The sequence below is a fragment of the Lepisma saccharinum genome, chromosome 1 (assembly GCF_977018435.1).
Source record: "Lepisma saccharinum chromosome 1, izLepSacc3.1, whole genome shotgun sequence".
Taxonomy (NCBI): domain Eukaryota; kingdom Metazoa; phylum Arthropoda; class Insecta; order Zygentoma; family Lepismatidae; genus Lepisma; species Lepisma saccharinum.
The window spans coordinates 80,218,997-80,245,869 of record NC_139229.1 but is presented as its reverse complement, the minus strand read 5'-3'; the positions used below and the strand labels follow the sequence as shown (position 1 = coordinate 80,245,869).

The 26,873-nt window shown below is 37.9% G+C and overlaps 1 protein-coding gene across 5 annotated transcripts; it reads right to left on the bottom strand.

Annotated features, from left to right (window-relative positions):
* Positions 1 to 472: 472 nt before the first annotated feature.
* Positions 473 to 26,873, bottom strand: Hakai (E3 ubiquitin-protein ligase Hakai). Of its 5 annotated transcripts, none has more exons than XM_083133416.1 (6): positions 26,834 to 26,873; positions 26,045 to 26,166; positions 11,543 to 11,642; positions 10,125 to 10,312; positions 9,090 to 9,278; positions 473 to 1,622 (listed from the first exon to the last, which is right to left on the bottom strand). In XM_083133416.1, exons 2-6 carry the CDS (start codon positions 26,132 to 26,134, stop codon positions 846 to 848), a joined length of 1,344 nt encoding a protein of 447 aa, XP_082989542.1. In that variant the 5' UTR covers positions 26,135 to 26,166; positions 26,834 to 26,873; the 3' UTR covers positions 473 to 845. The 5 variants fall into 5 exon arrangements, with proteins under 5 accessions (XP_082989542.1, XP_082989565.1, XP_082989533.1 ...); XM_083133439.1 differs by having other exon boundaries at positions 11,543 to 11,639; XM_083133407.1 differs by having other exon boundaries at positions 26,763 to 26,854.

Genomic DNA, 26,873 nt, shown 5'->3' with positions numbered 1-26,873 from the left:
TATTTAGCAATCTTTTTGTTTTTACTCTCAAACCCTATATTATTTTGATAAAATGCTCACTTGCATTATGATCTTTGAAAGTTAAAAATAATAATAGAACAGTAAAAACCAATATATGAATTAATAACATTCATTTTAAATGTTCTAGCCAAGTCATTGACATTATAAAATCAATTTTATAACAACCTTCTAAATACATAATAAAAACTTTAATTTCTTAAAATATGTAACATTTTGCAGTGTATCTAAACATAATTACTCTTATTCTGTCCTTTTTTTTCTACATTAATTTATACTATGCTTAATAATTTCATGGTTTGTGTTAATGAGTTCATAAATTCTTCCACACAAGATAACAACATGATTGGTTACTAGGAAATGCTCACAATTTAAATAGCATAATGTATTTCCTTTAAAATGCATATGAAGTTATTACGTAAACTGAAACTACATGAAAAATGAAACTCCTCTCCATATTTCAGCATGCCACTATAATTGTGTTATTGATACAAATTATAAAATTAAATACTTCATGATTTCACAAATAAATTCACAACTAAGTGTATTAGCACTTCTGCTAATTCACACACACAATTGCAACTGAAAAGTTGAATAGCACACACGCACACAAACACATATGAAATCTTCACTCCATTATGATTCATGAAACACATTTTAGGTATTTACATTGCACTTGACAATGGCAGTATGGCCAAATAAAAACAAATTCCTATTTCATCACCATCTTATTAAAGTGAGAGTTACGGGAGACCTAACCACTACACAATATACAAACTTGTTATCTCCTAACAGTATATATATATACAAAATATGAATAACTATGTTCATCTGTAAAATGGTGTAACATTGCCAGATGGTGGCGGGTGCTGCCACTGGCCTGAATATTGTTGGGGGTCGTACTGAGTCCTCACTGGTGGAGGAACCGGAGGAGGGGGTTGCGTCTGATAGTTTGTTGGTGGATAATTCACACCATGAGTTACAGGAGGATAGTATGTGTGTATAGCCTGGCTATACTGAGAAGGCGGCGGTTGTGACTGGGGGACGCCATACGTGGATATAGCCGGATATGATTGTGATGGTGAGTAAGCAGGCTGTCCCGGGGGAACGTAATGCGGAGCTGGTTGATGATAAGTAGTTGAAGCAGGCGGAGGCTCCGCAGTGTCCTGGATTGGCACAGTGATCAAGTTTGTTCGTGTTGTCATCACGGGAATGTGGGACGTTGTCGTCATAGTGGGTGCCGGGCCACCTCCGGCAGATGCCGCCGGCACGTACGAGACCAACAGCGGCGGCCTGTTCGGGATGGGATACGGCATCGGTCCAGGTGTTGCCTGAGGGTATCCATCGGGCAGTGCAGCTGACCGTGGGGGTGGTGGATGATCGCCCGAATGGCGGCGATGCTGTTCACGTGCCACGACACTGACGTCTGCCATCGGATGTGCAGAATGGCCGTGGATGCGAGGATCACCTGCCACGGGAGGTTTCATGCGAAGGAGGTTCTCATCCACTTTGGGTTTCACATGAGCCATAGGGTGAGTGTACATGGGGTCCATGGTTGGGGGTGGCTGCACTGGTACCTGAATGTGCCGATGATCGATGTGTGCCTGGAAAGCAATGTTGAAATTTAGCAAATGCTTACATGGAAATTATTACAGTGTAACCCTGATTTTACATTCCTAGATTTAATATTTTCCCGCAGTATAAATTTGATCTTGATGGTCCAAACATAACAAATTGTTTTTAAGATTTTCTCAATTATACATTTTCCTTCATTTTACGTTCTTTCAACTTGGTCTCCTGAAAAATGTAAAATTGAGGTTCCACTGTAAATGGTGACTATATCCATGCAAATAAAATAATTCTGCATTGTATCAGATAGCCTTATGGAGCATGCTTCTTTCTGCCCATCTGATGCTTTACATACACTTTCTGATAATTGTAATCCTGGCATCTGATTTTACTAAATAAAGCCCATAAAACTAAACTCGATGGCGCAACAGATCTCTAAGAGCCAGGGCAAAGTGACTCTGCACCATTGGGTGATGCATGGTCAGTCCTCAGCCCATCTGGCTTTCAAGATCGGAGCCTGTTATTTCTTTACAAGTAGCTCCCCCAGTTGTCCGGACGATGCTGGGCCAAAGCCGAAATTTATCCATTTGTTAATTCGTTTTGGAGAAATGATTATGTGTACTATATTTGGTAGGATGTTTATAGCTGGAGTTTGAGCTAATTTTGTATATGAGGAAAATTATTGCTCTAGAGCTCCCACCAGGAGTTGAACCTGGAACTGCTCACGCCAAAGACAAGAGCGCTAACCATTTGGCTACATAAGAACCAAAATAAAGCCCACAAACTGTTTAAAAAGCTTTTTGTGTATTTTTTTTTCCAATAAGAGCCCACAATGAAAGGTAAAATGTCTGAAATGTGTGTGAAAACAAGTCAGACTCATGCAGTACTCCCAGTTTTAGATAAACTGGATAAAAATAGAACAATACATAACAAATTCACATAATTGAAATTTTAACAATATTCTCTCTTGTTGTGAAAATATTCTCACATTCTAATATATAAAATGTGGAAGCATGTAACATAATATATACTTACAGAAACCAATACAATATTTATCAACATCAGTAACTAGGGAAATGCATGTTTCAATTTTGACAGCAATACTAAAAGTAAGACTTGAAGCTTTTCTGGCGACGAATGATGAACAGATTCTCTCGGGCTATCGACCAGGTACCAGTGCAACTCAGCTGGTCGATAACCCGAGAGAATCTGTTCAGCAATACTAAAGGTGGGAGATGCATTTCGGCCTTTTTCTTTCAATATTTTGTCACAACATGATGCAAATTCTAGTGCAAAATACAACACAAACACAAAATGTAGTTTATTTACTGATAAAACACTTTCTGCCATAAATTATCATGTAAATTCAGCTGCAAATTTGGCACTTTTCAAAATACAGTGAAATCTCAGTTATACGTTTCATGGGGTACAGAAGGGTAAAAACGTATAACTGAGAAAAACGTATTATTGAAATATAATTAAAATGGTAAAATTAAGTACACGAAGAAAGAAAAGGAGTATTACAAATACACCAAAGTTTGCTGTATTGCACTAATCTGTTCTAAATCGTTATTGTAAATTCACAATAAATAGTTATTGAAGGCACTGGGGGGAGAAAGTGGTACAAGCAAGATTTACCCGCTTGATCCACTCAGCCAATTCCCTGCACAAAACTATGCTGAACATTAGGACATTTATCTCGATCTTATGTTTACTGTAACTCTCGTTTCCCCGTTTTATACGTTTTCCAAACCCTGCCGATGACAAAATTTGCCAGAAGCCTGTCCCGTATTCCAGTCGACCTCTCCCTTGCTTTCGTAGCAGGCTATTCATTCACCATGCAGCATTGAACGCCTGTCTTACGATCGGGGAACAAGCGAACTATTGCCAAAACGATAGTCATTAAATGCTACTTTCTCTAGCATTTTAACACATTCTAAAAGCGTGCCTCGGGTGGCTTTGTTGTGCCTCCCCCACAAAAAACTCGTGTGGACAATTGAGAACATGGCTCAATCACTATTCCCATTTCTTTATCTACATAATCATTCCTAGTAGAAGGACAGAGAGAGGGAGCAGGGGGGAGGGGAAACTTGCTTGGAAAACTTTCCTTTCTTGTTTGTCAATCCCGGTTATCCGATACTGGTACTGGTTTAGAAACAAGTGAAAATAGTCTCTAATCTCCTCTCACAAGAGATAATTAATCTGCAACTGCTGTGCAGGTCCAGTGGCGTGCCCAGGATTTTTGAAAGGGAGGGGTTGGACTACTTAAAAAAAGGGAGTTTTTTTTAGTAATACTGGGTAAATGGGGAGGGGGTATGATCCACACCAACCCCCTTGGGCACACCACTGTGCAGGGCTATTCACGAAGCAGCATTATTTTTAATGCAGCTATCTGCATAGGAAATATTGCTCGTGTGTCCCTTACAATACAATAATCCTTCCCCCTTTTGTAACTTGATTCAGGAATAAGCAAGCTGCTGACTAAAAAAAAGAAACATCAAGGCAGCAGTCCAGATTTTCTTCATCTTCAACAAGTGCTTTATCTTTAAAATGTGCAGAACATTCTATTCCGCTACCTGTGCATTGGTGCCAGTCTGTCTGGAGGGAGGCTGCTACCAGCGCCAGTGTTATGTCTAGCTTCTCCAAAGCAGTCCCTTGCCTAAATCGCTTCTGACAGCAATGACTCATCCAACATAAAGGATGCAATTTTTCGTTCTTGTCTTGCCTTCTGATAAACACAAGGTTAATCCTTTTGAACACTAGTCAGTGGCATGCCCAGGATTTTCGAGGGAGGGGGGTACGTATACATTTCTTTTCTGCCGCCCTGATTGTCCTCGTGGTAACGTCATTGTTTTGTGATCAAGGGGTTCCAGGTTAGATACCCGGTGGAGGCACTTTAAACTGTAGGTCCAGTTAAAATTAGCCTTCTGTGCATAAACTTAAAACTTTTAGCGGACGAGCCTCACGTGCCTGTAATCCCATTGAAGTCAGTACCTTTGCAAGCGTGTGCTTTCCATACTTGCTGCTAGTACAAAAAAATCATAGCTCGAGAACTAATTGTCATAGAGAGAAGGAAATTGGTTTTGTTTTCTTAAACACTTGGCTTTTAGCGGAGGTAAAATTTACACATTGTCCCTCCCAATAATTTGGGTTAAACAAACTTCGAGGGAAACACGACAAAAGACCACTCTATAAGGATATGTAACTCTCGTGCCTCAACTTTGAAAAAGAAATAATAAAACTGAAATCACAGCATTCAGAATTTTGCGTAATTACGGAATCACGCTTCTAGCGTCGGCGCTATGGTCGCTGGAGGACCAAATTTTGAGGGAAGCACAAGATACCACTCTATGTAGATATGTAATGCTCGTGCCGCAACTTTGAAAAAATATAATAAAACGAAATCACGGCATTCGAAAATTTTGCCTAATTACGGAATTTCGCTTCTAGCATCAGCCTTATGGATGCTGAGGGGAAACACAACAAAATAAAAAAACCTTTGTCATTTTGTATCTAAGTTATAACTAGGGCCCGGATTTTTATGTAATTAAATATGAGAGGTTCAGAGCACAACCATATGCATTATGTGTTAAATAAAAACTTACCTAAGCAATCTTCTGTGATAAGATACTACACAAAATGGTATTTACTTGTTTGGTCTTTATGCCACCATGCTGAAAAGCTGGAATACGATAATTCCTAAGACAGCATCACATTGGAAATGGAATTACATGTATAACTTATGCCCGGTTCGCTCAACCATCTTTAAAACGTTCTTAACGAGTTGATAGTTAACGCATCACTAAAATCTTAGCAGCCTGTTAAACTTTTAATGTTCGCTCAAGCGATTTTATAGGCCCGTTAACTAACGACATGTTAGAGACGTTTTGCTTTGATTCCTTGTTATTCTCATACTTTGACACGAGAAATGCAACGTTTTCATTGGTTGCACCGTGGACAGTAGACTGTGCGTAAGCGGATTTGTTTTTTTTTTTTGTATGAAATCCCAGGAACAAAAATAAATAAAGTAATGTGTAACACATAAATATATGTTTAAGAAATGAATGTTACTTAGGTATTTACGTCCGCCCACCGAAAATGTTATGTATTAGGATTAACAGTTGCATTGTAATTTCGTAAGTTAGATTTAAATGAGTGCCTACCGACTGCAAATACAAGATCATAAATATATAAATAAAAACTACTGTTCTAGGTTAGGGTAACCTGTTTGAAGTTTGATAAATTTAATTATATTAAAATGGCATTGCAAAAGAGTCCTAAAGGTGGAAATGAACGTGTGTTTGCTATAATAATTTTCCTCAACAAAAGAGAACATTTCACGAAATGTACACCATGCATAACTTAACTTACTGTCCATGGCAATTAAATAATATGTAAATATTGCAAGTCACTTCTATTGGAATTGATGTGAATGTGGCATTGCAACCAAGAAATATACTGTTTCCAAATAATCACTGACAAGAAAAGAAGGCACGTAAAATGTTTACCAGTATGATTACCGTTCGTGCATATGTACAAGGGACGTTTCTGAATGGTTGTGTTTTTGTTTCGTACAAATATTTTTCAAAGAATATATATATATAATACAATACAATATTTTATATTTGATTTATCATAAATGGTAAATAGGAAAAGTACACTGTTAGACAGTATCCTCACCACTTGTACGAACGTACCGTGCAAAAATATTTTCCGAATGCGTGGTAGTGTGTTTTACAAACAAATATGCATACTTTTACAATGTCCATGCATGAAACTACATTACCAGAAACAGCTTAGGATTAAGCTTTTTTCTTAATGAAACATACATGTGTAGTACGGTACTTTACATTATATTTGGTTATTCATTATGTGATGAAATTGTAGTAATTCAGAAAATGTACCTTGTACATGGAACGGTTGATTGATATGATATTTTAAATTTGATTTATCATAACTGGTTAAAAAAAAAAAAAAAAAAAAAACAAGTGCACTGTTAGACAGTACCATTACCACTTGTACGTAAGTACAAGGAAAAATTTCCGAATGGATGGTAGTGTGTTTTTCAAACAAATATGTATACTCTTACAATTTCCATGGACGAAACGACAACACCTGTAAACTGCTTAGGACCTGAAGCTTAACATACATGTGTAGTACGGTTCTTTACAATATGTTTGGCTTTTCATTATGTGATGAAATTGTAGTCATTCAGAAAATGTACCTTGTACATGGAACGGTTGATTAATATGATATTTTACATTTAATTTACCATAACTGGTAAAAAATATAACAAGTGCACTCAGACAATATCATTACCACTTGTACGTATGTACAAGGAATATAATTTCCGAATGGATGGTAGTGTCTTTTATGTCACTGCACAATGTCCATGCACGAAACTATATACCTGAAACTGCTTAGGACCTCAAGCTTTTTTTTTTAATGAAACAACATATGTAAGCTATATTACGTGATGAGACGGTAGTCGTTCGTAAATGTACCTTGTACATGTAACGGTTGATCATTTTTTCAATTTTTAAGTGCTCTTTCAGTTTGGTATGAATACGATTTAATTTCCATTTGCACAGTTATATGTCAGCCCATTTTCAATATACTGCATAATAATTGTTTTGATTTTGTGATTATATTAAGACTCACGTTATATTAAACAACATGTTTTATTCTACAGTACTTACGTACAGCTACGAGCTAAATAAGTAAATAGGTTAGGCAGGTTTTCTTTATTTCTGTACTTGGTTAGGTTAGGCAGGTCAGGTTTGGTGCTTTTCGCATCTCCAGTTTGCTACAGCTGTCCCTAGCCGCTTGTGATTCAGCATATAGAATGATGAACATTTGTGTCGAGCATTCTCGTCACTGCAAAATTATTTTTTTCCATTATGTTAATTGGAGTAGGTGGATAATAATTTGAAAAGTTCGAAAGAACAATTCCCTACTACTTTGAAAGATTGCAGGCTACATTGTGTAATGTCACAGATTTATTTTACATTAAATGAGAGTACAGGACGGGTATTGCCTATTTGTAGGACAGTTGCTTCATTTTAATTTTATCTCTTACGTTTTCTGTCATTTTTCAGTTAAAAAAACAACAAAAAATTGGAATGGGAGTTATAAGCAGACATAAGCATAAACACAAGAAACCACGACTTTCTCCAGTTTCTATATGATCCACTGGAAAACGGCGTGGACGACGACACCGAATATTTTGGTGAATAACTTTATCTTATACAAATTGAAATATGCAAAAGGAGGTTACATTATTTTAAAAAGTCATGCGATATTTTGTGTTTATGGTTACAGTGCATTCAAGGTCGAAGCCCAATATTCATTTTAAAAACATCAAGTTCGTATAATCAACTATAAGCATATATTTTTGGCTCGACAGGCAAAATTAATAAAATTTGAATAATGTGTGATGATCATGATGCCATTATTGACAAAACTTTAAAAAGTACATTCATACAATATTTCTCATTTAACTTACATGTGATTTCTGATTTGCAGTACAAATTTATAATATGAAATACGAAATGGGAAAATTATTTTTGCTGTAGAAAAAATCGAACTAGGTACGTTTTGCGATGGTATGAAATAATGTGTTCAAATCGGTTTGGGATAACCTTTCAACACAACAGCTGTCATACGCAATTTCGCCATCTTATTTCCGACCCAACACATCGCGCTGTTAAGCACGTTAATGAAGCAAAAGAGTGCCTTTAGATTTAACGACGATATTAGAGGTCTGTTAGCCTTAACGAAGGTTGGAGAAATGCCTCGATGTGCTAATGTAGCGTTAACTTGATTTAACGCTTCTTTAAAATTTAACGCGCATTGAGCGAACCGGGCATTAGAAGTGTGAAGTACCAATACAGTGCTACAAGTTAGTATCTTCAAAGTTTCAAATATTTGCTCATAGAGGCACCACTATGTTTGTGCTCTTAACAGCTAAGCATAGTATGTACTAAGTTATTTAAATTTGCTTTTCTCTAAAAACTATTTTGAATGGAGTTACGCTATTTGTGTTCTGAACCCCTCGTGTGTTTCCCTTGCAAGTAGCCAAGCAAAAATTATGAATGTAAGCATGTTACCATGTTAGGAACAATATATATTGAAATTTCATTTGCATATTTTGAAGTATCTTGTATATTATCCATTTAGATTACATAATTCTGCATAAAATGTGGCATTTGGCCCATCTATAAATTTCATTAATGCAGATTTAGGACACTAATTTCATTATTTCAAAACAACTTTCTATAATTAAAAAAATGAAATTACTTATTTTACTGTCACGAACCTAAAAACACAAGAATGAAGGAAATACCAAAGACTACAAAAAAATTATATTACACATTTTAATATGTCTTTACTTATTTCACTGATTTTTGTACATTTTCACACATTTTGACAATATAAAAATCTGGGCCTTAGTAATTACATATATCAGCCTACTTTCATCGATTTTGTACACTAGCACTAACCTGTAGGTCTCTTTGTGACAAATATGTGCGACGGCATCCAGCATTTCCGTAACGCGTACCTCCATGTGTACACATGAACACAGTCCCAAGCCCAGTTTGTTCTAAGCGGGACACCTTATCACCACATCTAGGGCACACTTTGTCTTCACGTTTTGCGCACGACAAACAGAAGACATGTTTGCATGGTATCTGAAAAAATATAAATATGGATTATCATCTAAGAATTAAGTTTCACTAGGGATGTGATGAAGCTGAAAATTTACCGATGCAGATTTACTCACCGATAATTTTTGGAACCGATATTTTACCGATTCCGATACATAAGATTATTAAACAGAAATGGGATGTTATTTTCAGCATGACGAAAATAAATTTGCTATGTACATTTCTATTGCATATCATATGTATATACAAATATATTCTCAAGAGATGCGAATGTACATTTGCATCTACAAAATGTTATGTGAACCTTTAAGAAGAACATGGATTCTCAAGAGATTAAAACATTAGTACACAAGCAGTTCTTTGAACTGTTTAACGAGCCTGTATTTTTCACTTAAATCCCTACACAGGCACAATAGAAGTTACATCTTTATATATCCTTGCAACAAAATTGTAAGATATTAATAGAAATACCGGTAATTTTACCAATAAACTGAAATGCTTATATCAGCCGATACCGATAGAGTAACGATTAATCTGTCCCATTCCTAACATAAACAATTCTCCATCAGATATAAACACATATAGAGCCACTTGTGATTGACAATTTGATCTAGCAACCGAAGTTCCCAGGTTCAAGCCCTGGTGGGCATGGGGATTCTTTGTGATTGTTCCTTCATCAATTTGACCTAATCAGCATGTTCATCGCAGTAAGCCGAAAGTGGTAGAAACATGACACAAAATAACAAAACTGTAAATACAAATAAACACTGGCGGAGAAAAAAATTTGGGTCAAATAAAATGCACTTTTTATGGTCATAAAAAATAACAATACAGTTATCCAACTTGTAAAAAGTATACAAAGGTTCTTACCATGCGTCCATAGATTAGAATAGGTTTCAGACACTTGTCGCAGCAGTGAATCATTGGATTCAAAACCTTTTCTCCAATGAGGTTTACTCGGTGGTCCCACCTTAGTCGAAGCATTGGTTCTGGGGGGCCTCTATTGATGGTGGTGAATGTTGGCGCTTCCAGTTGAGAAATATCAGCTTCTAAATCAACTAGAACAAAAATAACGAAAACACCTTCAATAACGTCAAATAATATGCTGTAATAGTTTTCCATGACATTTACAGAAGCTGAAAAGTGATCGACATCATCGAGAACCAGTGATTTATCTCCTGCTCCTCAAATTTCCTCAACACCCCATAAAATTTTTCACAAAGGTCATTTTGACTCTAAATTTACCCTTGTAGCCTCTTGCACAAACTTACATTACCCCCCCCCCCTGGCCAGATGAAAAATTCTGGATAAACCCAATACAATTTTATTTCTACAAACAAATATGGTTCATGATAACCAGAGAATGAATTTATATGTAGTAAAAAGGTGCTAAATATGTTATATTTAGTTATCTTCACCAAAGTGGAGTTAAAATCTGATGCTGCTGTCGGGCACTCAACTAGTAGCAAGGCTGGGGCTGGCAATGGGCTGCTCAACTTAACTCTCTTCCAACATTGTCAAAATAACATAACAACCAGGAGCCGATGCTTGACACCTCATTCTCTATCGTTGACAACAGTTGTAAATAAACAGCAACTTAAGTGTTTTACATTAGCAAAACCAAACAGTTATAAATACGTTCCCTGGTGATAACAATGTAAGGATTGCTGGCTTAGAATGAGGTATCTATAATCTGTATTCAACCTTGCATTCTTACCAAGTTTTGAAGTTATCTGAATCATTCTAGCATGACAGGGTGAGAAAAAGCATCATGAAGAAAAATCCACAAAGAACATTCTGCTACAAAAATATACTTTGTAATTGTTCTACTTGTGAAACTTAGTCCATAAGACAGCATTAAGACATGCCTACAACTTTATATGAATCTATACGCTCTTGAGTACTTGCTAAATTATTACACAGATGTAAAATAAAAAACTATAATCTTATATATATATACACCATAGGCCAAAAGTAACAATTGGATACTATTTATAGTGCAAGAAGGTATTATTTTCAAGTGAAAATTGATGTAAAAAGTTGTCGTAGGTTGAGAGGAATGCTTATCCTACTCACACACGTGTGGCAATAATTTATCAATTTTCCGATAGAGCTCCATCCAAATGCTGCACCGACATTAATCTTACAGGTATTCTTGTCGTATTTCACTCATTAATTTATCTTGTTCAGTTTAATACAGCTTCTACATTGGTTACCACCTTTTCTTTCACAATAATATCGATATCCGATCATGACTTTTGGCCCACCCTGTAGATGGTAACACTAACTTTTTGCTGGTCTGTGGTTCTCATCATTCACTTCAGTTGACTCATCACCTTGCTGCATCCCCATTCCAGACATATCTTCATCATCACTTTCAATCACCTGCTGAAAGAAATAGGACATTATATATTTCATTCCTGGCAACAGACATACAAAAATGTGATTATATTGGATTCAAATGATGTCCGATAAGTCATAAAGCAGGTTTATTTCCATGAATTATATACATGAGTGTAGTTTCCAAGTTGTGAAGTAAACAAAGAAAATCTCTTCATAAAGCAGAAATATAACAGTAGAGGCATATTTTTGGTAAATAAAGAAATTGTGAATGTAATAGTAAATTTGATTTAAAACTGCACTTATTACACAAAATAAACATATCCCTTCTAATAGCACATTTAAGTTGTTACCACAGTATTAAGTTTATTCCTGTATAAAGGGATCCATTTTTGCTTTTCAAATATTTACAGCAGAATTTATCAATTTTCCGTGAATTGAATAACTAACAGGATAATTCAAGCTTCAGAAAGTATCGCATTGGTAAATAAACTCTAAATTTTGTGTTGAGTCTATTTTGCATTATTTTGTGACAAAACAGGCTAGGAAAACGCACCTCACACCTGTCAGAAACATGAAAAATTAACATTACAATCAGTTATTTAACATTTCACGTTTTCACCAACGAAATATGGATGCCTCTATATATCAGTAAAATTAAAAAACACAGGCACATAATTAACAAATAAATACCCAAAGAACAGCGCCCACTCTAAACGTAATGTACAATATGAAAAGAGGTATTATTATTGTTCTACAAATTGCCATACTGATTACACAGAAAGGAATGTAATGATTCAAACTGTGTAATGATTTTTACAAGTTGTTCAGGAGTGGGTTTAGAACACTGGAAATGATTGTGGAACTTCAGAAAAGCTAATTTGTTTTAAAGCTACAGAAAATATACATTTGTGAGAAACTGGGTTGTCACAATTCTAACCTTTTCAAAACATATAAATAGCAGGGACGTAGCTATACCTGCCGCAAAATTAGTTTGGTATTGAGAGCTGAAGGAACACGCGTCACGGTGTTGCCATATCATGCGGTACGGTACGGTACGCAGTGCAGCCGTCTGACGCTGTGTTGAGGGAAACGTGTTATAAAAAGGAACAACAATGATGAAATGTGTTATTGTTTCTCGAGGAAAACGGAATAACAATGATGAATTGTTTTCTCTCTCTTCATTTCCATCTCCCTTACAACATGAACGAATTAATGAAACGAGCATTGTTTACAGGTTACCTTTTCAATCCATTCTGAAAATATTGAATATATACACTTTCAATAATCATTTCTTTCCGAAGTCGCCGTTCAAGTCTGCCCATCTTTCAATTATACCGCAACTGAATTGCACAAAGTCCAGTTGGTGAGGCGTCTGACTTTTACGCGGGAGACCCGCTGTGGTTTGGGGAACTTTTTCAAATATCCTTAGCAGGCATCCCTGATGGCGTAGTGGTAACGTCGTCGCTTTGTAATCAAGGGGTCCCTGGTTCGATACCCGGTGGAGGCACATGGCACAGTGGTTCGGATCCCACTCTAAACTGTAGGTCCAGTCCCGATTAGCCTTCCCGTGCATAAAGTGGACTTAAAACAACAAATCAATCAATCAAATATCCCTAGCGGCTCCGGAGTCGACTCAGCCCAAATGAGTAGCTGGGGCAAACCTGGGGTGAAGGCATTTGGTGAACCACATCACCGCATCACCTCCATAATATAGCCTAGGTCGAGGTGGAGAATGTGTCGAGCCCTACCTCCACATCCCCATATGCCTCCATACTTTACTTTATTTTCCGTCCATAATTTTTTTTGTATGAGAATCCCAGAGATTTTATGACTGTCCATAAAGATGTTTCCCCACCTTGAAAAAGTCCCGAATCTTTCAACGAAACGCGCAGTTTCCCTACAGTGGGATGAACTTTCCTCCTATAATAAGAGTAAATATGGCGACGAATAGCGTCTTGCTGAAAGGTATCTAAATTTGTCACGCGTTTACTGATATTCCTCTTCTTTCCTGGGGTTTCTAGTTTTGAAGCCTCGCATTGATTTATTTCTGCCACATTATGTTCTTTCCCTATGGTAACAATAGTGTTCTTAGACACGCCGAAAGTAGCAGCAGTCCTGTCCAGAACTTTATTTACAGAAATGATTGGACCCCCATTGTTTCTCTCTTGCTCAAAATATTTTCGCACATAACAAACGATCTCCCGCGTTTGGCCTTTGAGAGGAATTTCTCGAGTATTGCCTCCTGTGTTTGACATTCTTCACACAAGCACACGACATACTCAAGCAGAACACAGAAAATTATGTACAAAAAAAAACACACTAAAACAACACGCTATATACAACAAAGAATACTCTAAATCCAGTAAACACTAAACAAACGGACCGGTTAAAATATCACAGCAACGCAAAGCAAGAAACAAACACGTCCTCTCCCAACAACATGAAAACTTATCGCAGGAACAATCACCCGATAAGCGGCAACACCGAGATAAACGTTTTCTGTTGCTAGGTAACCAGGGCTTGAGTGAAGCACTGGGACGATTTTGATTGGCTCGCATGCGAGCAACCCACCCTCCCGCAGTGACGTAGACCCGCTTCCTCCACGTGCTTCCCAAGTGTCAATACCAAACTAATTTTGCGGCAGGTATAGGTTCATTCGTTTGGGGGGGCCCAAATGTCAGAAATTTATCGATCAAACCATTAAGAAATTTAACAACAACCAACATTATCTATGTATGTGGGTATATATGTATGTATGTATGTATGTATGTATGTATGTATATATATATATATATATATATATATATATGGAAATGCCAGAACCTGTGGCTGAGTGGTTAGCACATCGCGTGGCTAATGAGAGTTTTTGCATTTCCCACTTTTTCTTTCTTTCTTAGGTTACCAGTCCAAATTTTCTGACAGACAGACACCGAACAGAAGCATATTTATTTTATTTGTGAAACAAAGTTTCTACCGATTTCCCGTCATAAACTATTTCTGGAAGGAGTACATTCGTGATTCTATTGTGTTCAAGCTGACAGAGTCAAATTTGAGGGTGTACCGCCCTGCGGACTTGCATTTAGGGTGTGACCAAATTGAGGAAGGATGAAAAGGAACGGACAGACTGTCGGCCAAAGAGAATTCTCTTTGTCGTCGGCATTCAGGGCCAGAAGCCAGAAGGTCCACTGGGCTCTTTTCCACTCTCTTGTGTTTACAACCGCGGGAGGGTTTCTCTGACGTCAAGATGAATCTGCCTTCCGAGTATCTCATACTTCAGTACTACAAAGCACGTAGTGCTGTTGTTTCTTAGAGAAATGAGCAGGGGTGTAGATTTATAGACGCTAAAAATTTTTAAAACGGCAGGCAAATAGGAACCCAACATGATGAAAATACACGTACGCACTTAATGAATGGCACAAGTGTTGACTTGATTGTTTTGGTATTTTTTTGTATTTTTCTTATATTTGCGACACTTTATTTACAGTCGGTTAATCGCAACGAATATGATGAATAGTAGCTAGATGAAACTGATGATAGGGAAAATGCTTTATTCAAAGGAAATAATAATAAGAAGAAGAAGAAAAGTGAATTTGAGCACATTGGAGGGAAGGACTTGGAAATTGGGGATACATTTACTTCTTTGCTTCATTGTTATCCTCCCCTTTTTATTCCTACGATAATATCTAGTTCTCAAAACTGGCTTTAATCGCGGCGTTGAGGACGAATGATGATAAGATGAAAGAACAATCTCGAAGGAACATTGACAAGACAAAACAGAACCCGTCATAGGATTACACTGGCTGTGAGTCCACATACCAGAGCCTCATTAATCTGCAGCAATGCAGTCCACGGAATGCTACGTGGAAGAAAGGTTGATACTTGAGTGCCCTCCGTAAACATCACTCCCTATTATAAATAATATTGGTGATTACTGGGATACAAAAAATAATCATTACGCAATATTAATAACCATGTTGGTTTTGAGAGTAGAATTTTATAGAAGTGGATGTTGTCTTGTCTGTTAGTTCAGTTTTCATAATGTAACATAGACGCCGACATAAGCCTTGAGCGGTGTATACTTGCGCCAAGAGAACTGAAACATCGGAACTACAGACTTCCCTTCCTCTTTCTTTCACCCTGACACTTGTATGATAGGGTTTCAAACGCAGTGATGGAACTGTAATATGGGAACATAACTCCAATAAATCCTCAGCTTGACATCTCATGTACTCATATATAGTTTATACCAGAATCGCACCTAGAACCTTTAATTTCGAGGTGATCGTGTTACCCACTACTTTCGGGGAGGTCCCTGTCTGTTTTCCAACTGGTTGTAAACTTCAAGAATGATGACGCTGGATAATAAATTTTACATACGTTTATGGTATAATTTCTTAAAAAATAATCTTGTTTGTGACTGCAGAACTAAATATTTGATGGCACTGGATATAACATATTTCGCACAGTTATTGGCTAATTTTATTTTCATGCGCGAGCAGGCCGAACGTGTTTTTTTTATGCACCCAAGGATGCTACTTTCATTCAGCCTACTTCTACAGTTTTTACAAAATTTCGCTTCTGACATGTAAGCGTAATATGCTATGAAACAAGATGCCCCAGGTTCTAACTCTGGTCAGGCATGGGTGTACTATGCTTGTCCCATCACCATTTCTTCAGTTCATCATTCATCCTCACCGCCGCGATTAACGAAAAGCAACGAAAAATAACCAACCTAAAAATGGAATTAGAAAACGTTCTCTCGAAATTGCACAAGTTGAGTACACTACCCCATGGGAAGAAGATTTCCGCTTCTATGAGTAATGATTGATTGACTTGCTTTATTTTACTTCGCTTTTTGTGCCACTTTTGGCTAATTTGCGAAGATGAGGATGAGTGATGATATGATGAAATTGATGAATGAACACTCACAAACATCCATGCTCAGGTCAGGATTCGAACGCAGGACCCCTGGCGTTGTAGCGCGATGTGCTAAACACTCGATCATCTTCCTTGAGTAATTATACAAATGATAACAGAAACCGCTTTAGAATTTGAAAAGCTAATGCATCTAAAGCGTGTAGATCATTGTTAATAATTTAGTACATACCTCGTTATCTTCCATAAATGAGGGTTGGTATATTCTTCATTATAGCCATGTGTTAGCGGCAATCCCCTCCCCCCCCATGATGTTTTATCTTGCAACATCTATCACGCACCGCACTTTGACTGTCTCCGTAATCTGAGACAGGAAAAAAAATGGTTTCCAAAGAGCTCCGGAAGGAGTAACGTCGATCACGAGGGACATTTGTTACCGCTTACCAGTCAATCGGCCAAATTTTGACCTGGCAGGGATGAAAAGTACATTTTCAAAAGACCTCCGAATTCCCTTAACGCGACCGGCTATAAAATCATTAGCGGCAGCTCGTGCGTTGCATCTGTTTTCGACATGTAAGAAGTAGAAAAAATAGTAAAAGTCTTGCTTTTGCGTTCATGCCGCGGGAAATTTGGGAGCAGTGTTTCAAACTGTAAGGAAAATTTACTGAACAATTTTGCAATATTTGCCATCAAATTAAAATTTCCAGTAAAATACAGAAACATTTGCCGGGGCCACGTGGGTGTTTGCGGGGGCCAGTGCCCCCCCGTGCCCCCCTCTAACGACGTCCCTGGTAACATTGAAAGCATGTAGGTGCATAATTATAATCCCTAACCTACTTACGTAAGCATATAAGAAATACATATAAAATGCCCATTAGCCCATTCTTCATTTTAAACAATTGTTGCTTTCACCTTTTTTGCTTGTTCTCCATTTGGCATATGTAGCATTTAATCATATATAAACTTATTGTTATGAGTTTAAAGGTAGCATAACTGGTAAAAAAGATATTTTTTTATTGTTTCAATCATTTGGGACTATCTACTACATGTCAAATGACGTGTATTTAACATTTGAACCATTTACAACTACAAAATGAAACATTTGAACAAGTGTTCTTGGGGTCAGCCTCCGTGGCAGAGTGGTTAGCACATTGCACAACGACACTAGGGGTCTCGGGTTCGATTCCAGACCTGGGCATGTGAGTGTCCATTGATCAGTTTCATTATATCAACCCTCATCCCCATCTTCGCAATTAGACAAAAGTAGCAGAAAGGCGAAGTAAAATAAACCAAATCAATCAAGTGTTCTTTGGTTACCAGCCAGATTAAATCAGCGTTAGCTTTCGTTCGACTTGCATGCTAGAAAAATTTGCTGAATAAGAAACATTCCAGGCATTTTGGTGCTTTTTTACTGAAATGTGAGAATATATAATTTTAGACAGCACACAGGTTACCAAAGGGCTGAACTCTTAAATGCTTATTTCCACAGTAACTTCTGTCCGCCTGGCCCCCTTGTAACGTTGCCAAACGTAAGATCAGTCTGTTCTTCCTCTCTAACAAAGCTTGCCACTACAACCAATGAAGTGAAAAGTCTATTACCCTCTCTCCCAGCTCACCCTGCCCTAGCACCAGACAAGATCAACACCATGTTTCTGAAGAAAACTGGGGAATCCCTTTCTTATCCCATCTGCATTCTTCTGAATACATGATTCTCGGAGGGCGTCTTTCCTCATGCTTGGAAGCAAGCTAACATCACTCCCATTCACAAAAATTGCAACAAAAACATTGCTTCTTCCTATAGGCCAATCTCGTTACTCTCTCCTCTGTCCATCATTTGTGAAAAAATTATCCAAGACAGGCTATATAAATTTGTTTCTCCGTACCTAAGCTTAAATCAACATGGTTTTCTATCTGTTAGTTCCTGTCTTACGAACCTGTCTGTTTTTCTCTCACATGCTACGAAATGTATTTCAAACAATTCACAACTGGACGTTAAATATTTCGATCTAGCCAAAGCTTTCGATACTGTCAGTCATCGTCTTTTGATTCACAAATTATGCAATAGATTCAACATTCATGGTAACTTTCTTATTTTGTTCACAGATTACCTTAGCGATCACCAACATCGTGTAGTCCTTCCAGGAACTCTATCTAACTTTCTTCCTGTCCTTTCTGGAGTACCACAGGGCAGTGTTCTAGGACCCCTCTTGTTCATATTATTCGTCAATGACCTTACCGACCATCTCGTAGCCGCCTCTAGTAATTACCTTCTTTTCGCAGATGACTAAGATTTTAAGAGAAATCTCCACTTCCAATGATACTCATCTTCTCCAGAATGATATAACAACGTTTTTTTCATGGTGCCTGACATGGAAACTTACATTAAATCCAGAAAAATGTACTACTCTCACCATCTCTCTCAAAAAGAACCTGTTAAAGTCATCTTACTTCATCTTTGGCAATAACATCAAAGCAGTATCCTCTCATAAAGACCTAGGCATTGTTTTCAACCAAAAACTCACATTTTAAGAACAAATTACAGGCACGACAAAAAAGGCTATGCGTCTCTTAAGGCTTACTGTATCGTTTCACCGAAAATAGTGACATCTCAGCCCTCAGCTTGTACTTCAAATCATTCATTTCCCCAATAATAGAATACTGCTCTCCCGTCTGGTCCACGGCATATCACACTCAGCTCTCCAGAATTGATTCTATTCTTAACTTTTTTTTTGCTATAATTCGTTACAGGGTTCCCTCATTAACAATTTTTCAACACCACATCTCCTGTCCTTTCTAAACTTACAGACTCCCTATCAGCGCCGTTTACTGAATGATTTTAAGTATCTCTACAAAATTGTCAATGGCAAAATCCATTGCAACACGCTCCTCCAGGAATTCCACTTTCGAGTGCCTATGCGCACAACATGCAACACAAATCTATTTTACACAAAGAAGATCACTCTTCCACAGACTTCCCACTCAATATAACGACCTCCCATCAAGTGCTCATGTATTTTCCACAGAGTATGCCTTTCGGTCAACTATCAGAACATATGTTGCTAAATAATATTTAATTGTGCTATCCTGACTTATTTATATTAATATTTTGTTCTTTTCAGTGTAAAATGGCTATGTGCTGTATACAAAATGTTCTCAAATAAATAAATCTAGGATTATTACATGTAAAAAAAAAAATACTATGGCAAGGTAAGTGGTCCACTTCACCTTTTATTATTTTTTTTTCAAACACTAAATTGGTTAGAAATTTCTCCCACGATCAGAAAAATAAAGGTTAAGAGAATGTATGGATAAAAAATCTGACTGGTGTTCGCCTTGTTTATACTCTCATGTTTTAAAATCACCCACCCTTGATTCCGCAATGGAATTTTTTTTATATATATAAAGATTATGTGTTGCAAATTGTGAAGAAAAAATTCTGGAGCACGGAAAGAAGTATTTAAGATTGTAGAGCCTTTTAAAGTTCTGAGGTGGAAGTCTACTTCATAGCACCCGTACCCTACTTGCAGACATGTTAGTTTCGTAGTACCCGTACCGATGGATGTATGTAAAAGTTTGTTTTTGAAATTTCCCGCCACTTCCGGGCTCCGCCCCTGGGGTGATTAACCTACCCCTACCCCGCCTTTCTCTATAGAGTCCCTTTGGAAGGCTTGTTAAAAACTGCCCGGAGCCACATGAACTCATCCAGATACTCCTCCAAAAAATGTGACCACATAGCACTCCTTTTCCTCAAATGCCTCTTCGCAACAGACCAATAAATGCCTCTTCGCAACAGACCAATGTCCCTCAATCCTGTTCGTGCAAACTCCTGTTACCGGATCAATAAATTCCAATGTCTGAAGTCACACAAATCAATTCCAACATCTGAAATCTCCAACCTGCCAATACATCACACAAATAACGTATCGCAAATTAACCCATTCCATAAGCAAATCATAAGAAAAAGAAAATGTGTAGACGTGCACCTGCGACATGAATCCATGATGGAAGCCCTAAAAACCGTATTGACGCTACGTAGGTAAGGAATTTAAATATTAAAAAAAATGTAAGTTTCGTAGCACATAGATCTCCAAAAATTACTTTCCGCGCTATTTTGAAATAACCGTTTCTTAGAAGAAACTTAGTTTTTGACGAAACTATTTGAAATGTGCTGGAACTCGAGGGTGGGTGGGTAACACTTTACTATACCAGAGACGGATTTCTTTAAATTTACAGGAGAAAGTACTTACGCAAATCATTTTCTGTAGCGTTGTTGATGTTCGGGAATGTAGTTTTGATCCATTTTAATGAGAATGAATGTGGTTTTCTACGAAAATCTCTTTCCAATGTGCTATTGCTGCTGCCGGCATTTGTTTTCTGCACGAGAGCACAATACGCTCTCGTATTGTCCGTAAATGCTAAATTGAATGGAAGGAGTGCTAATGGAACCTAACCTAACCTAGTAGGCATACCTCGTTCCCATGATGGTTCGTGGGGCTAAGGTGAATTTTTGGGCTAACATCAATAGTTTTAGGGGCTACCCGTGGATAGTTTGTGCGAAATAAGGAACAACAGTAAGTACTCGTTAATGTAAGAAATCGACATTATTTTCGTTAGAAATTCATTATTTCACCTAAAGAAATGTTCCGCTATGCAGAATAGTATGTTAGCAATGTAAAAAATTGTGAAATAAATCATTGATAGGTGTCTCCGGTATAGGAAAGTTGTACCAAATCCAGATATGGTATGCATGTATGTATGATAAGTATGGTATTTTTGGGTCGGGTACCCTATTCTACACCCTCGAATTTTGAAATATTTTTTTTCATTATGAAGGTTATGTGATCCTACTTGTGAATAAAAAAAAATTGGAGCGCGGAAAGAAGTATTTAGGACTGTACAGCCGTTTAAAGTTGTGATTTTGTCGTTTCAAATTGTTGAGTCAAAATTTCCCACCGGTTCCGGGCTCCGCCCCTGGGGTAATTGACTCACCGCCCCCTAATGCTACCGCGGCCCCGCCTGTATCTATAGAGTCCCTTTTAAAGGAATGTTAGAAATTGGCCGAAGTCACCTGCCCCCAACACTATTTCTCACTGTTTTCCACATTGACACATGAAGATACAAAAAATGAAGGCTAAAATTAAACCAAAGAAGGTAACTTACCTCTTTTTACCATGGCCAGGTATTGAATTGTGGGTCGAAATTCAATTTGTAAGTCCAAAAATGAAGTAACTCCTACATTGAAAATCCTTGTTGTCCTTTTCCACAGAATACCACCTCCACTCCCTTTCCATCATAATAATTAGAAGTTGCAAATTATTTCATCCCACAAGTCATTTAGAAAAAACAACCCTCCCATTTACGGCATGCAATTGCCAAAAAAAAAATTATTATTTCCAATTTCTGAAGTCGCATAAATGAAATTGAATGTCTGAAATGTCCAATCCGCAAATATATCACACAAAGAACATATCGCAATCGCAAATGTTCCTATTGCACAAGTCAATCATAAGAAGAAAAGGAAAAAAATCAGACGTGCGCCTGTGACATAAATCGATGAACCGAAATCTTCAGACTTGCGCCTGTGACATGAATGCATCATTCGCCATCATAAAGTTGTGAAAAACCTTTATGACGTTACGCAAGGAATTTTAATTTCATAAAAAACGTAAGTTTCGTAGGACGTAGATCTAAAAAATTACTTTCCGTGCTCTTTAGAAACATCGTTTATTATGAAGAACTAATTTTTGTAACGAGAATATTTGAAATGTGCGAAAAATCGAGGGTGTAGAAAAGGGTATCCGAGCCGTATTTTTTACACATTTTACACATCAAGTAGAGAACAGTTTTTTATGTATACCTAGTCATATCATAAATACTGACACAACATTGAAAGTGTTAAAGATACTTTAATGTCCTGATTGTATAGGTTACTTACAGGTCTAACGAACACATAACACCAATCATTTTTCAAAATGGCCTCCTTTGGCCTTCACACAGGCCTGAAGCCTCTGCGGCCACTCATCTACAGCATTACGCACTGTCTCCGTAGGGAAAGTCGCCACTGCCTTCACCAGGGACCGTTTCAGACTGTTAATATTGGCATGCCTCCTAAAGTCCATTTTTTTCCACTACGAAGTGGATGTAAACAAAAGCACGTGTTCTAGAGAAAGCCAGTGCAGCCCTATTGGTGGATTCTGGCAGTAGTCCCTCCGCAGACCTTTTGCATCCTGATAGATAGTCCATTCAATGCTGTCTTGAAACTAGAGTAATACAGCATTGTATGCTGTTCAAAGCATTTACTAGCCTTATCCTCGCTTATGAATTCATAATCATTCTTTAGTAAAGCACCTACGGTGACATTCACTCATTCAAATTAACGAAATTCCCGCTACTTGTCCGTCACTCTGTGTTGTGCAGTGTTGCAAATTCGTAATATTAAGTAAAGTCTATAATCTTGAAACACCGGACTAGACAGAATGAGAAAACATGATTTAGACTGACAGTGACTGACATGGGAATCTCTAGATTACACACGTGTTGATGTATATACCACAAACACGCACACACTACTTTCAACTTCATGCGTTTTATCTAGAATGGTAAAATCAACACACTGCAAAAGATTGTAGGGAAACCTTTGAGTAAAGCCAAAGTGGTTGGTGCAAATACAACCAGTGATGCTTAAAATCGTACGGAATGTTACTTTAGCATTTATTAAATGATCCACCTACCCTTCCTTTCCTTTACTTCCCACATAAAACATGCTCAGATTTCAGGAACCTGAATTCCCTCAGCTTGTCAAAGAAAAATGCCAGATGCATACACTGGCAACTGCTTCCAAGAAGGAATTTGTAGAGGGCGGGGACACAAGCTTTTGGATTTACAGATGGGCAAACTGTGCCATTCAGTGTTGCTACCCGACCTTTATAGAAACATCGTTACAATTCGGTAATATTCCAAAGATGTTATCGTATCTAATTGCTATATAGCTAATTTTGCAACTACAAAGTTTTATTAATGTTCCAACACGGGTGTACGTAATAAGACCTTCACATTTCTTGTATCTAATTCGTAAGGAAAAAAATAACAAGTTGGAGACACTACTTCTCGTGGTCAAGAACCTTCCGAAACACTGTTACCCTCAAGCACACGGCTATTTATAGCTTTCCTCCCCTCGACCCTGCAAAACATGCCCTCCTCTCCCTTGCCGTGTGGTGGTTCTCGAGATTTTGCGTAGTGTTTATAGGTTGTAAATATCATTGAATGTTGATGTGGCTTCAACAGCAAGTGTTACAAAACATCTACATTTGAAACCTTGAACAAGTGGCGATACCAAAATTGCCGTGGATCCAGAGTATTGTGTTGAATCGTTAACTTCTGAACAGGTGTCTTAAAAACAAGCATTTATGCAGTTCGCAAGGAAATTCAGCCGAACAAAAATGCGGATGGCACATTTTAGCCGATTTTGGACTTGCTGCCGTCAGCAGGAAAGTGGATGTTGTTTTTTTTTTTGTCATGGATATGAGTTTGTCTACGCTGGTTAAATTATTGCATGATTCATTTGGTTTATTTTACTTCGCATTTCTGCCACACTTGGTTAATTGCGAGGATGAGTGATGATATGGTGAAATTGATGAAATAACACTCACGAAGAACATCCATGCCCAGGCCAAGATTCAAACTCAGGACACCTGGCGTCGTAGCGCACAGTGATAACCACTCCGCTACAACGGACAGCTGTGTGAATTCTTCTTACATGGTATATTACCACTGACGAGAACTGACATCGTTGGTAAGTTTCTACCTCTATTTTATTATATTTTCTTCATCTCTCGTATTTACAACAGTGTTCATTTTAAAAACGAATATTTGCACATTTTTAAAAGTCACTCTAGTTTCGAAACGTTGTGGAAAATACTGACACTGAAGCTAACACGTGCGTTGGGTGGGAGGGGCAAGTGCTGGCGAATAGAAAGTGGGCACCGCGTGCATTAATACAAATTTCGGTAACTTATTGGCCACACCTACTTCGTTTTAAAGCTGGAAACAGAATAGTACAGACCATGCCCTCAAGCACTGGCCACAATTTGTAGTCTAACGGGTTGAGGTCAGGGCTGCTAGCAGACCAATCAGCTGGAGCAATGAAGTCCGGGACATTGCTCTTGAGCCACTCCTGGGTAGTGTGTGCCTTATGGGCTGGTGCGGAATCCTGTTGGAAGGTCCAATGTTGGTTCCTGAACAAAGTGTCACTCAAAGGTTTCACAACAGAGTTCAACACAGTAATTTCGTACACTTTGGCTGACGTTTTCACCCCTTTTTCACAAAAATGCAGCTTGGTGGTGCCATAATACGCCACGCGCCACCAAACCATGACTGAGGCCGGATGATGAACCCTCTGGATCTTCGGGGCTTTCTCCCAAGCTTCGTGGGATGTTGACGCATACACCTGGTCATTTTGGCGATTTAAACTTTCCTCAATGTTGAATATCTTTTCATCTGTGAAAAGAATTGTTGTGGCCATTGTTGGCCTAACGCTGCAGGAGGCGTTTTGCTTTTATCACCCTCTGCTCTTTCAGACGTGCATTGAGGAAGTAACCTGTACTTCGCCGGTAAGCCTTCAACCCCAAGTCACTTCTTAACACACGAGACACTGACATTTTGGGAATGTTCAGCTCACGAGCAAGCACTGCCTGTTTTCGTACAGGATTTCTCCGAATACGGGCTGCCACTGCTTGCACTAACTTTTTGGTTCGTACGCTGCGTGGGCGGCCTTGCCTTGGGCGATCATCAATTGTCCCAGTCTCTGTGAATCGCTTGATGGTCCGATACACGAAAGATTTGCTGATATTCAACTTTTTAAGTGTTCTGAATATCATGGGGGCTGTTTGACCCACTTTATGAAGCGCTATTACTGCCACACGATTTTCGTAATCGCCCCACTCCATAGCTACACTTTTACGAACACACTTCCTCTATGACAGCTCAACTCACAATGGCCCACTCCAGCCTCTTGCACAGGAAGGTTGGCCGCGACCTTGAAAACCGGTTGTACACACTGCCTCAAACTTTCTGTCAGTATATATGATACGACTAGGTAATTTCCAAGCATATTGACAGATGTGCCACTTCTACATTATTTATTATTAGGTTGATTAAATTAGACTCTAATGTACTTTTCCCTTTACGAAAAGTTACCCCCAATGGTATTCCCATTTCAATATATTTAGATGGTATGTTTGTATTGTTACTATTTACATGTTTTGAGTAGGTTAGAACGTTAGATTTGATTGCTTCAGTACTTCCACACCTCCTCTTCTCTTCTGCACATTTAGACAGCATTTATTACACACAAAAATATCTCACAGCTGCAACTTAACGAGAATTGTCACTTACACAGTCCACTTGGGATGGCACTATTTCGCACAAATGGAATGCCTTCAAACATGGGAATTATTTTCTCCAAACATATTTTCATTTATTCCCAGTATTCTTAGCACTTTTCGACCTGTAAAACTTCTGAAAATCATTACACAATTAGAACCATTACTATCCAATCTGGTCCATGCACTTACTTTTACAGCTTTCTTTCCTCTACCACGGCCTCTCCCTCTCCCACGACCTCTTCCCCTTCCTCTTGCTCGACCTCTACCACGGCCACTCATGCTTCTCTAGCATCCATTGTGACTGTCCACATCTGCAAAAATAACAATTAATTTAACATTAAAATACAAATACACATTAGGCAGGAAATCAAAGAAGCATTGTGTTGGTGCTATAATTCCATGGTGTGAAGCAGGAAGCTGCAATCGAATGCAGTGCAAAGCTGCTTAATAGTTGAAGGTGACAAGATTATCCCTTTTCTAAGGCAGTTCTCCACAAGTATTACCCGTGTCCTTTTCAATAGTGTTTCTTTTACCTTTAGAAATGTAACTGTTGTAACTATTGCAAGGTGCAAAAAGTAAACAAAAACAATCCCTAGCGTTGAATATAAAAAATGTAATTTGGAAATGTTGGGAGTATACCACCAAAGCAAACGAGTTTTTAATATCGTGGTAAACTATCGTATAATGCGTTCAATAACATCAGAACCTTCGCAAGAGTATTCACTTTTCATTATTATATGAAAAACACTTTAGTATCAAACAAATAATTCTTACGGACTCTGCGCTAAACTTCAACGTGCTTTAATACTCACTGCACACACACAATAAAAGTAATTTCATACACTATTCCTCCAAATTTCACAAAACCTTCCATAAAGTTATTATTGTTAAAATTGACTTCAGCTACCTTCCTAAATTCAAATTCTTATCCTCTAATACGATCTTGTAATTCACATATAATAAACTTCTATTGCTCACCACCACTACATTCCAGTGCCATCTTATTTTTCAAGTAACG